Source organism: Pristis pectinata, chromosome 18, assembly GCF_009764475.1.
Source record: "Pristis pectinata isolate sPriPec2 chromosome 18, sPriPec2.1.pri, whole genome shotgun sequence".
Classification (NCBI taxonomy): domain Eukaryota; kingdom Metazoa; phylum Chordata; class Chondrichthyes; order Rhinopristiformes; family Pristidae; genus Pristis; species Pristis pectinata.
Genome location: NC_067422.1, coordinates 29,605,381 through 29,617,601, shown reverse-complemented (window position 1 = coordinate 29,617,601; position 12,221 = coordinate 29,605,381). Strand labels below are relative to the sequence as shown.

General features: G+C 40.0%; 1 protein-coding gene across 1 annotated transcript in view; it reads left to right on the top strand.

Annotated features, from left to right (window-relative positions):
• The window catches only part of LOC127580053 (dynein axonemal heavy chain 9-like), a 377,996-nt gene that overhangs the window by 310,891 nt on the left and 54,884 nt on the right, over positions 1 to 12,221 (top strand). Inside the window, exons 63-64 of the mRNA XM_052033209.1 lie at positions 9,653 to 9,880; positions 11,625 to 11,816. Coding sequence (XP_051889169.1) covers positions 9,653 to 9,880; positions 11,625 to 11,816 — 420 coding nt within the window. The remainder of the gene's footprint in view (positions 1 to 9,652; positions 9,881 to 11,624; positions 11,817 to 12,221) is intronic.

Below are 12,221 nucleotides of genomic sequence, written 5' to 3'. Positions count from 1 at the left end.
GCTTCCTTTGTCTTGCACTTGGCTCTTATGCTTCCAGTATTGTTCAAAATGGGTGCTTAGTTTAGAAAATGTTCTATAATTTGTGCTGTGATTTTCTGCTCATCCAGGCATTTGATTCAGTTCAGTGAAGTGCCTTTTCTTGAAAGAATGAATCCGACGGATATAAATGGAAAAACACAATTCTATGAATAGATAAGCAGCTTGGAAATTGTTCTGAGAAATTGGCCCAGAACCAGTCATCCACTGAGTGTGGTAGAGAATGGGGTTACCAAAGGTTCAGTAATATGCTGTGACAATGAAGCATCATCCTGCATTGCCAACCTCCATGGAATTAGGTACTTAACAGATTAAAACATGAACTTAATTGTCGTGTGGACAATATGTAGTGTTTCTCAATACAAATAACAACAATTTGCATTTATATGGAGCTTTTAGGAAATGAGCATAGGAAATGACCCAAGGCAGTTCTGAGATATATGAGGAATAATAGACCCCGAGCCAATCAAGGAGGTGCAGTCAAATTCTTTGGTAAAGTTAATGTTGAGGCAGGCCTCAAAGGATGAAAGGAAGATATAGAGGGAATGAATCTCCAAGTGCGCAGCTTTTTTAGCTAAAGATACAATTGCCAGGACTGTACTGGCAAGAACCTAGGTGGGTGAAATCAGGTGGAAGTTACAGAGATGAGGAAATGTGTGAACTTGGATTCAAACAGAATTTTTAATAGCAGGCATTGGGCTATTGAGAATCAATGGAAGTCAGTGAGGTCTGGAATAAATAGGGGAGAGGGCTTTGGTGCAAAATATTCTGCAGCTGCTGAAGTTGACAGAGGGTGAAGGATGAGAAGCTGGGTTGATGTGCATTGGAGTAAACAAATCTGGACATGACAAGAAGGATGTTGAAGGTTTTAGCGCATGTGTCTGAGGTCACCATGGTGTAGGTTTGGGGGTGGGGAGAATTATGTTGAGTAAGTCACAAAATGGATATGCTGCCAGAAATTGAAACCAAAGCCAGGTAGAAAGATAAACTTGTGAACAACCATTATCTAACATCGCAATTTGCAAACTTGGAAACATTTGAAGATATGACAGTATAATCCAATTTTGACTGTTGGGAAACTTATTGTTGGGTTGTTGGTATTTGCATTACTTTTCAAAGTTCAAGTTTACTGTATGTTCTGCTGCAAATAAACATATTGTTTAGATTGCTCTTGGCAATTCCTCATTATGGCATCTTGGCCTATGTGTCTGGGAAACATTTCCTATTCTTCTGTTTAAACAAAATAGTTTCATTCTATTCTAACAAGGAAGAAGATGCTTTTGGAGTCTCAGCAATGGAAGGTATAGTTGCGGTCCTGGGTTGGATAAAATTTGATAAATAGGAGGTCCCAAAAAGGTTAGATGTACTTAAAATGGAGAAGTCATCCAGTCCAGACAGGATACACTCTGAGGGGAGTAAGGGAGGAAATTGCAGAGGCCTTGACCTTAACCTTCTAAACTTCAATGGATTCAGGTGGTGTCTGAGGACCGGAAAATAGCAAATGTTACACTCTTGTTTAAAATAGCGTGTAGGAATAAACTCAATCATGACACACCAGCCAGTGTAAGTTTTTGAAGTACTTGAAGCAGTAATCAGAGGCGGAATTGGACAAATGTGGATAGATTTCAAATGAGCAAGTCGTGTCTAACTAAATTGATGTAGATTTTTGATGAAGTAACCAAATGGACAAATGAAAGAAAGTGAAGTTGATGTGGTGAATATGGACTTTCAATAATCATCTGAAGCTCATCGAATAAGATAGATGGAAAATTAACTGAGTAACGGCAAACAAAGCAGTAGAAACTGAGAGGAGATCTGATAAAAATCATTTCAAACATGAAGGGTATTTAGAGAGTAGATGGGAATAAAGTGTTTTCATTGCCAAGGGAGTCAAGTCCTAGGACATATAGAATGAGATGGTTGGCAAAAGAATCAAACCCAATATTAGGAAAATTGTTTTTTTTTTACACAATAATGGTGAGAGCCTGGAATGCACTGCCGGGGCAGTAAAAGAGGAATATTCAATTGTAGATTTCAAAATGCAGCTGGATAAATATTTTAAAAGAAAGAATTTACAGGGCTATCAGGACAGTATTGGGGTGGGACTAGTTGGATTCTCCTTTATATAGAGCTAGCACGGTTGTGACAAACCAAATGGCTTCCTTCTGTTCTGTAACCATTTTCTGCAAATCCCTTTATAAGTATGTGATTCTTTATTCTCTGCCGTTTTTCAAAGGAAAAGGTTATCATTCAATGACTTGTTGTTTTCTGATCATTTTATTTTGAAACTGCGCAAATTCTTGTCAGCCGTTGCAGGGATCGCACAGAAAATATTCTTTCCAAGTTTTCTTCTTTGTTCTTCAATGCTTAGCATTGCACACTTTTTTTTATATGGGAATGATAAGATGCTTAAATTTCAGTCTGCTATGATCTTCATTGGTTACATAGACCATTTAGTTCATGTTATTATTTCCAGTCAATGCTTGCAACTAATATTAAAATTTAGGTCAACTGCTATGATCTTTCCCATAAGTGGGTCTTTTGGAAGCAATCTGCATTGTCACATGATGCATTGAAACTGCAATCCTACTCCAAACCCCACTTGGGGAAAATATAATTTCCAGTGAAATGTGGAAATCCAAGCAATTTATCTCTGAGCCCAATTCAGCAAGAGAAGTAATCTCCCACTCATCCCTGGTTGGTTTTCCCATGTTGCCTCAGCAACAGAACACTGTGGACCACCTCTTCCACTACCATGGACTTGTATCTGCTTGTGGTTTTTCTCTGTACTAATGTCTTGTTTTGCACTTCTTGTCTTCACTGTCTTGTAAAATTTATGTCTAATTTATGTTTTCTTGTGTGAACTGTGTGCTATGATGTTGCTGCAAGCAAGTTTTTCATTGTCCCTGTACCTCATCATACTTGTGCTCATGACAATAAACTCGACTTGACTTGATAATAATTTGCACAGCTAGAAGTAAGGCACCAGAGGTCTCTGGACATTCGCAGTCTGCTTATGGTTCTGCGTTGGTTTACATCCTTTTGGGTTAACTGACTGGTTTGCCCTGATCAATGACTAGATTTCAGGTGATTTAGTTACCCCTGTTGATGAGCCTGGCAGCTTTGAAGTTGTTACTGTATCACTGGTAGAGGCATTGTCAAAACCAGATGGTCACACTGCTAAAGCGTAATCATCTCCTGACACTGATATACACACCAACACCTTTACTTCCACAGAAGGCTAAGGAAATTCAGCATGTCCTCAATGATTCTTAACAATTTTTATAGATGCACTATAGAACACATCCTATCCAGATACATCACAGTTTGGCGTGGCTCTGTCCAAGACCACAAGAAATTGCAGGGAGTTGTGAACGCAGACCAGTCCATCACGCAAATAAACCTCCCCTCCATTGGCTCATTCTACACTTCCTGCTGCCTCAGGAAAGCAGCCAACATAATCAAGGACACTTCCCAGCCTGGTGATTCTCCTTTCTCCCCTCTCCAGGACAGAAGATATAAAGTCCTGAGAGCACGTACCACTAGATTCAAGTACAGCTTCTATCCCACTTTAATCATACTCTTGAATGGATCTCTCATATGCTAAAAGATGAACACTTCAATTATTGCTCTCCCAATCTACATGGTTGTGGCCTTTGTACGTGGTCTACACAGTAGTGTAACAGGACAGGCAGGCATGGTAGTGTAGCGGTTAGCGTGACACTATTACAGTGGCAGCGACCCGAGTTCAGTTCCAGCCGCTGTCTGTAAGGAGTTTGTACGTTCTCCCCGTGTCTGCGTGGGTTTCCTCCCACATTCCAAAGACGTACGGGTTAGGAAGTTGTGGGCATTGCTATGTTGGCGCCGGAAGCGTGGTGACACTTTTGTGGGCTGCCCCAGAACAATCTACACAAAGATGCATTTCACTGTGTGTTTCGATGTACATGTGACTAATAAAGAAATCTTATCTTGTATCTTACCTTATCTTACCTGCACTGCACTTTCTCTGTAACTGTAACACTATATTCTACATTATGTTTTCTTTTTATTACCTCGATGTGATTATGTATGACATGATCTTTCTGGATGGTAAGCAAAACAAAAGCTTTTCACTGTATCTCGGTACATATGACAACAATAAACCAATATTCAACATTGTTCATGTACAACATGAAATAAAGCTTTAGACGGAAGCTATCTCTGATAGACTTAACTAAGGACTACTTCAACATCTTCTGCACTTTCCAAGATACCTACCAAAGTTGATACCAGACTCGACCATATCACAGCGCTGCTTTTAAAGCCAATGATTAATATCAGGGATTACTTGCCAAAGACTGCACCCTAGACAAAGGTTGTGTTCTATAGAATGGTAAGTGGCTGACTTGTCTCTGGAAAGAAAGTCAAGGTAAGGAGGCAGAGGATAAAAATGGAGGCTTTTAGTTTGCAACAACAGATCTGATGGGGCCAGTGAGTTCACACATAATATGAGCACGGAGAGAAGTAAGTTCCTTATTAGCAAGGGCATATTCAGGCCTACTGACACATGAAAGACGATTCATCAGTCTGTAACCTCCCCCCAGTCAAATCTCAAAAGCAGTCCTTGACATGTTGGATGTGCCAGTAATTCTTGGCAATTCCCCTGTGACCCACAGCTTAATGAGTTGGAAAAAAGTAGGGATTGTTTCATTATTCCTCGGGATTCTCTTTTATTTTCTTGCATGTCAAATACTCTCAGATCCAATGATCAAATAGACAGCAAAGAGAGAGAAATAATCGAAAGAGAGGAGGAGGTTGTGGAGAAAAGATGAATTATTGAAATGTCCAAATATCCAGCAAATTATATAGATGCAGTTTGATGCTGTAGAACAGGTTAGCGCAACAGGTTAGAACCTCTGCTGTTTGTGATGTATATAAATGACCTGGATGAAAACGTACATGAGTGGGTTAGTAAATTCGCAGATGATACGAAGATTGGTGGTGTTGTGGATAATGTAGAAGACTGGCAAAGGATACAGCGGGATATAGATCAGTTGCAGATATGGGCAGAGAAATGGCAGATGGAGTTCAACCTGGTCAAATGTGAAGTGTTGCACCTTGAAAGATCAAATGTGTAAAGAGACAGTACTATGTTAATGGCAAGACTGTTAACAGTGTTGAGCAGAGGGATCTTGGGGTCCAAGTTCATAGCTCCCTGAAAGTGACTGCACAGGTTGATAGGGTGATAAAGAAGGCATATGGCATACTTGCCTTCATTAGTCGAGGCATTGAGTTCAAGAGTCAGGAAGTCATGCTGCAGTTTTATAAAACTTTAGTTAGGCAGCATCTGGAGTATTGCATTCAGTTCTGGTCACCCCATTATAGGAAGGATGTTGAGGCTTTGGAGAGGGTGCAGAAGAAGTTTATCAAGATGCTGCCTGGATTAGAGGGCATATTCGATTAGGATAAATTGGACAAACTTGGGTTGTCCTCTCTGGAGCGGCAGAGGCTGAGAAGAGGTCTGATAGAGGTCTATAAGATTATGAGAGGCATAGATAGAGTAGACAGCCAATATCTTTTCCCCAGGGTTGAAATGTCTAATACCAAAGGGCATGCATTTAGGGTGATGGGGATAACTTTAAAGGAGATGTGCGGGGCAAGTTTTTTTTTACAAGAGAGTGGTGGGTGCCTGGAATGCACTGCCTGGGGTGGTGGTAGAGGCAAATATGATAGGGGCATTCAAGAAGCTCTTAGATAGGCACATTAATGTGAGGGAAATGGTAGAATATGGACATGGTGTAGGCAGAAGGGATTAGTGTAGTTGGGCATTTTATTACTAATGTAATTGGTTTGACACAACATTGTGGGCTGAAGGGCCTGGTCCTGTGCTGTACTGTTCTATGTTCTAAGACCAAATGTCAGGTAATTAGTTTGTAACTGAAAACCTCTCAGAGTTCATTCTAAATTGGCAATCTGGCTATGTAATTGAAAATCAGACATCAAAAATTCTTCTTGTCTGTTTGTCCAATCTTAATCCAGAGATATGGGATGATAAAAATTGCTTGGAGGGCAATAGGTTCAATGGGAAGAGGCAAAAGAAGGTGAGAGGGCTTTTGATAAAGTGCCATATAACAGGCTTGTGATCAGAGTTGCATAAGGAACAGTGATGGCATGGATATGATGTTGGCTGAGTAACAGGCAACAAAGGTTCATGGTGAATGGTTGATGTTCTGGCTGGAGGGAGGTGAATAATGGTGCACCCCAAGCCAGGGTCATCAGTGTTAGCATCATTGCTTTTTTATATCTATATTAATCACCTAGATGTGAGGATGCCACTATTTTGCTTTACAGTGTTGTGAACTGCGAAGAGGATAGTGGCAAATTGCAGCAGGCTGGTGGATTGGGCAGATGTGTGGTAATGAGTTTGAATGTGGAGATGATGCATTTTGGTAGGAAGAATGAGGAGAGTCAATGCAAAATGAAGGATACTGTTCTAAAAGGGGTGCAGAAGCAGAGGGACCTGGAGTATGGGTTCACATGTGATTGAGAGTGGCAGGGCAGGTTAAGAAAACATTTAATAAGACTTTCACAGTTCTGGCCTGCATCAATGGAGGCAAAGAGTATAAACCCAGGGAAGTCAGGGTGAACCTTTATGAAATACTGGTCCAGCCTCAACAGGAGTATTGTATTCAATCCTGGTCATAATAGGAAGGATGTTGTGGCACTAAACAGGATCCAGAGGAGATTTACCAGCATGTTTTTTAGGATGAGGGACTGCAGTTCCAAGGATAGATTGGACAGGCTGGCATTATTTTCTTTGAAAATGGGAAGACTGAGGGGAGATTTGATAGAAGAATATAAAATGCTAAGTGGTGTGGACAGAATGGATGGTGGAGGCTGTTCCCATTGGTGGAGGGGTTGAGGACCAGAGGTCACAAACATAAAACAAAGAGGAAAGGACTTAACCAGTGACACGAGGAAGAGCTTTTTTATGCAGTATGTGGGTGGAATCTGGAATGCACTGCCTGCAGATGTGGTGGAGTCAGTTCTATTATGGCCTTGAGGAGAGGATTAGATAAATACGTGGAAAAAAACATGCAAGACCACAGAGATGGGGCCGGGGGTGGAAGTAGTGAAGTTGCTCTGTTAGGGAACCATTGTGGACACGATGGCCCAAATGGCCTCCTTCTGTGCTGTAACCATTCTATGATATGAAGAGGAAAGGAAGAAATGCTCAACTAACTCTAACTCAATCTCTGTCTGTCTGTAATTGCATTCTCTATGTATTGGTGTGAACCTTTACTCTTTTAGTGATGATTCAAATACCAAAGTAGTTCTTTGCTGTCCTGTCAGACCTTTACACCCATGTTTAAAGAAGCATGTAAACTGTACTATTGGGTTTCTGAACTAACAGTAGTATGGAATATTGGATGGTATAAACATATAGAGAGTAGTATATTCTATATAAATATATAGAAAGGAAATATTGTCAGATTGAATTCCCATGCTGTAGCAATGCCATAGAGAACTGTTGCATCTTCATCCTCCTATGTTCAGTGTGTCTTCAATTTTTGTGTCTGTAAGCTGTAATATGGAAGTTGGAAATGTAGTGGGGGTCAGGTGCCAGTGCACTGCTGGATTCACTGCTGAGTCCATTGACAGTTCTGGACCGCCCTGAGCTAAGGGGCCGGATGCACCTCCGTATCTGGCCACTCTGATTTATAACAGCATGGCAAATGTACAAGCAATAACTGCATTCATTTAAATGGGGTCATTGTCTTTCATTAAATAGGTAATTTAATTTTTATATTTATTTTGCTTTGTTTCATTTTACATGTATGCTTCAATTAGTTTATTGTAATGCACTTTAAGTACATTTATTGTTTCTATTTTAATTACTTTTAAAAATAATTTTTAACTGTTTCGTGCAGTTTATAAATGCCTCTGAAAAATGGTGTAGGATGCCTTTGATACTGATGAGGTATCAAAGGCTGCCAGAGCCATCCTGGAGACAAGGCTTCATGTTCTGCTGCCTGTGGTCTGGTCACTCAGTGTGGCTGCTCCACCTCACAGAAGGGTCCAGGAGTGGGGGTCTCCAGTACAGTGGATCCAGCAGGTTCTGCCTCCGTAGGATTAATGCAGGGGGAACATGAGATGCAGGCTATATCAAGCATAATCAAACTCAATGAGAAATTTTTGAAAGTAGTTATCAAATCTGGATGAAATGTCTCCAAGATTGTAATGAGAAGTAGGGGAGGAAAGAGTGGAGATTTCAATCATCATTTTCCAATCCTCTCTGGTTAAAGGATTAGAAGACTTATAACATGCCACCATTGTTTAAAAAGAGGGAAAATTAAAGAATGATTACAGGTCACAAAGTCTAACATTAGTTATAAACAGATTGCTGGGAAAGAATTCTGAGTGGAGGTATAAGTTATCATTTAGAAATGTGCTATTCCATCAAAGACAATCAGCATGGATTTGTTAACCTGATCTGAACTCTTTGATGAAGTAACAGGAATTTGTGAAAGTACTATATTTGATAAGGTTTGCATAGATTTTGGAAAGCTTTTGAAAAGGTCCCACATGTTAGAAAAGTAAAAGTTCATGGGATCCAAGAGAAACAGACAACTTAGACCTAAAATTGGCTCAGTGTCAGGAAGATAATAGTTGAGATATACTTTCATGACTTGAAGGGTTTTTACCATGTGGTCCCTTGACTTTTGTGATTCACACCAATGACTTAGACAAGCAGAAAAGTCATGATTAAAAAGTTTATGGACAGTACAGAAATAGGGTGTGCAGTTGGCAGTGGGAAAGAAAGCAGGAGATTCAGGATGATATTAATGGTTTGGTTACATGAGCAGCAAGTAATAAATGGAATTGATTCCAGGGAGGAATTTTGAGAGAAAGCATTTCAGAAGCATGAACAAGACAAAGCAAATACAGAGTGAATGATCATATAAAGACAAATGTAGAGAACAGAAGGCAGCAGGACAGGTGGCTAAGAAGGCCTGTGGGATATTTTCCTTTATTGGCCAAGGATCAAAATATAAGAGCAGAGAAGTCATGAAGTCATGCTGAAACTGTACAAAACACTAATTAGTCCACAGATAGTCAACTGTGTACCGTTCTAGATACTGGAAGGATTTGAAGGCACAAGGTAGGCTGCAGAGGGGATCTTCTGGGATCTTGCAGGGCTGGAGAACATTAGTTATGTGGAAAGATTGGCTACTCTGAGTTTGTTTTCTTTGGAATAGAGAAGAGTAGGTGAGATTTAATTGAGGTGGATAAAATAGAAGGGGCTTAGTGTATTGGAAGGATCTATTCCCCTTAGCAGAAAGGTCAGCAACTAGGGGGCATAGGTTTCAGTTAATTGTTCAAAGAATTAAAGGGAAGTTGGTTAAAGGGAAGTTGGGGAAGATATTTTTACACATGGGGTGGGGGGAGACTGTAACTGGCTGCCAGAGGCTGGTTTAGGCAGAAAAAGGGATAATATTTAACAAGTATTTGGATGAGCATGTGGTATGCCATGACCTCAATTTCTATGAAGCGGATTTACTTCAATTAACTGGTTGAGACTATGTAAATATGAACTTTCAATTGATATTGGCTGACTCGATGCTTTCCTGTGCAGAATATCCATCTAGTTGCGAAGTGGCTCAGTAACCTGGAGAAGAAAATGGAGCAACACAGCGAGGGCAGCCACGAGAACTTCCGTGTCTTCATTAGTGCTGAGCCGGCCCCCTCGCCTGATGGCCACATTATTCCTCAAGGTATCTTGGAAAACTCCATCAAAATCACCAATGAACCCCCAACAGGAATGCATGCTAACTTGCACAAGGCCTTAGATAACTTCAATCAGGTAATTTACGGCACAGATACAGTAAATCCTCTTCTGTCTCATAAGAATACTGAAATTTTTTAGCTTAATTTGAAATGTCAAAAGCGTTATTGTTTGGTGCTGCTGAACTCTATGTAGTCTTTTACATGTCCTAAAGTAGATGCACGTGGGATGTCCTTTGACGTTATGCTCCAGGTAGCTGATCTAACACGCCGAACACTGCAGGCTACCAATATGGTCAACAGGTGTGAACACACTCCAGTGTGCAAGTACATTACTCCTGTGAGAACATACTCATGTGACATTACATTGTGCCTGTGAGAACACAGTACTTTGTGGCTGTATGAAATCATTCCAGTGTATCAGTATGCTGAGTTGGTGTATGCACATTGCACTGGGCCATTACATTGATCTATGCTGTTATAAGAACCTATCATTTGCTTCTAACTTCATAACTTGCATTCCTTTATTTCCATGAATAAATACCATTTGCCCTTGAATTCCCTCACTGCAACACTGAAAATAACATCTATGGATAAAGTCTCTACTTCTGACTTTTTATTCCTGAGTTTTTCTTAGACTCAATTAATTTCTGTCCTTCCAGTTTTCTCCAGCATCCCTGAGATGCCAACCAGTGCTGGGTTATGATCTCACAACTATTACTTGCCCTCTAGTGCCCTGCCTAAATGTCATGTTTCTATGCCTGAGCTCTAACTTGGATTCTGGCAATATTTGAGGCTCTGGCAATGTTTGACCTTTGAGAGGAATCAAAACCAAATTTGATCCTGGACGCACTTGCACATTTATGGCTTAGGCCATTGGATAGTGAACAGGAGAAACATTTTCATTGGGTTTTACTGCTAGCTTGGAGGAAAGAAAGCCCCTATACTTACCCTGGATAGAATGACTATTGAATTTAGCATATTCTTGCTCTTGTTAAATCATAATTGCACTGTAAGCTACATCCAGCTCAGCCACAGTGGAAGTTCAGATTGCTGCAAAGCTTATTGTTTTCTGTCAATAGAGAATATATTATGTCTGATAAATTAGCCTACTATCTTTCCGTTTGAACCATCTTCATCTGATAACTTAGTTTTTCCTTCTTTGAATACATGCCTGCGCTAGGAAGAAGGTCATGTGAGTGAATTTTTTAATAATTCCAACAAGTTTAAAAAAAACTCAAATTTTACTTTAATGATTACGACGGATTTGGCAGGTGGAAGATTGCTGCACTTTGCTGAAATCTAATAAATGTTACTGGTGAATAGCAATGGGCCAGGTTTAAACGCTGGGGATGCTTGAATAGCAGACATTTTGCAGATTTGTTTGATTACCAATAGGGGTCATAAAAAAGCCTTAGAGAAGTTTTCTTCAACAATTAAATATGGAATGGACTTGGTCTCTGTAAGAAGTTTTTTGATTTTCTTTCTGCCTATGCCATGGCATATGTTATGTCTTGCACTTGGTCAAGAGCAGATTAAATGATTCTGCTAAAATCTAAGAAAATACCCATTCCTCAGTCTCTGTCAAATATAATTGATTTTTACTAAGTGTAAAGATATTTGGAAAATCTGTATATGGTAGGACTTTCATCCTTCAGAGAACTGTGGCAAATTTCCTTGTCCGCAGTAAATTGTAACGTGGGTATGCATTTGTTACAGCAGCTTACACTGACTTTCTCTGTACAGTCAGAAGAATCTCCTTAGAAAAGTATCATTATTTGAGAATAATGCATACCTCTACATGTTTCTACTCTTTATCCTAGGACACATTGGAAATGTGTGCACGAGAGAATGAATTCAAGAGCATTCTCTTTGCTCTTTGCTACTTTCATGCAGTTGTGGCAGAGAGACGTAAATTTGGGCCACAGGGTTGGAACCGATCTTATCCATTCAACACTGGAGATCTCACCATCTCAGTCAATGTTCTGTACAACTACCTGGAGGCAAATGCAAAGGTAAAACCTGAATGCATGATATGAAGGAAATGGGTATGTCATGGGGTTGGCCTGTTATCATTTCAAATTCAAATAGAAATCCACATAGTTGTTTGGAATGAAAGCCTTTTTCCTGCTGTCTGCAGTGTAATCTTAGCTGCCAAAATCTGGACAAGTTTTCCATAATTCAGCACTAAAATTGATCTCACTCAGACATTATTAATTTTTTAGAGGGGTAGGGAAATTGCTCAAGTAGGACTATTGTAGGGCTATTGTTCAGAGGATGGGGATAGTGCATTATTTAGCACTGGGATGAGAGCTTTACCCTGCATGTGTGTGCTTAATTTTACTTGATTCCATGCCACTGACATTCGTCACGTTGACAAGTAGCTAAATACATCCCCAAATATTCAGGTATTGTAGGCA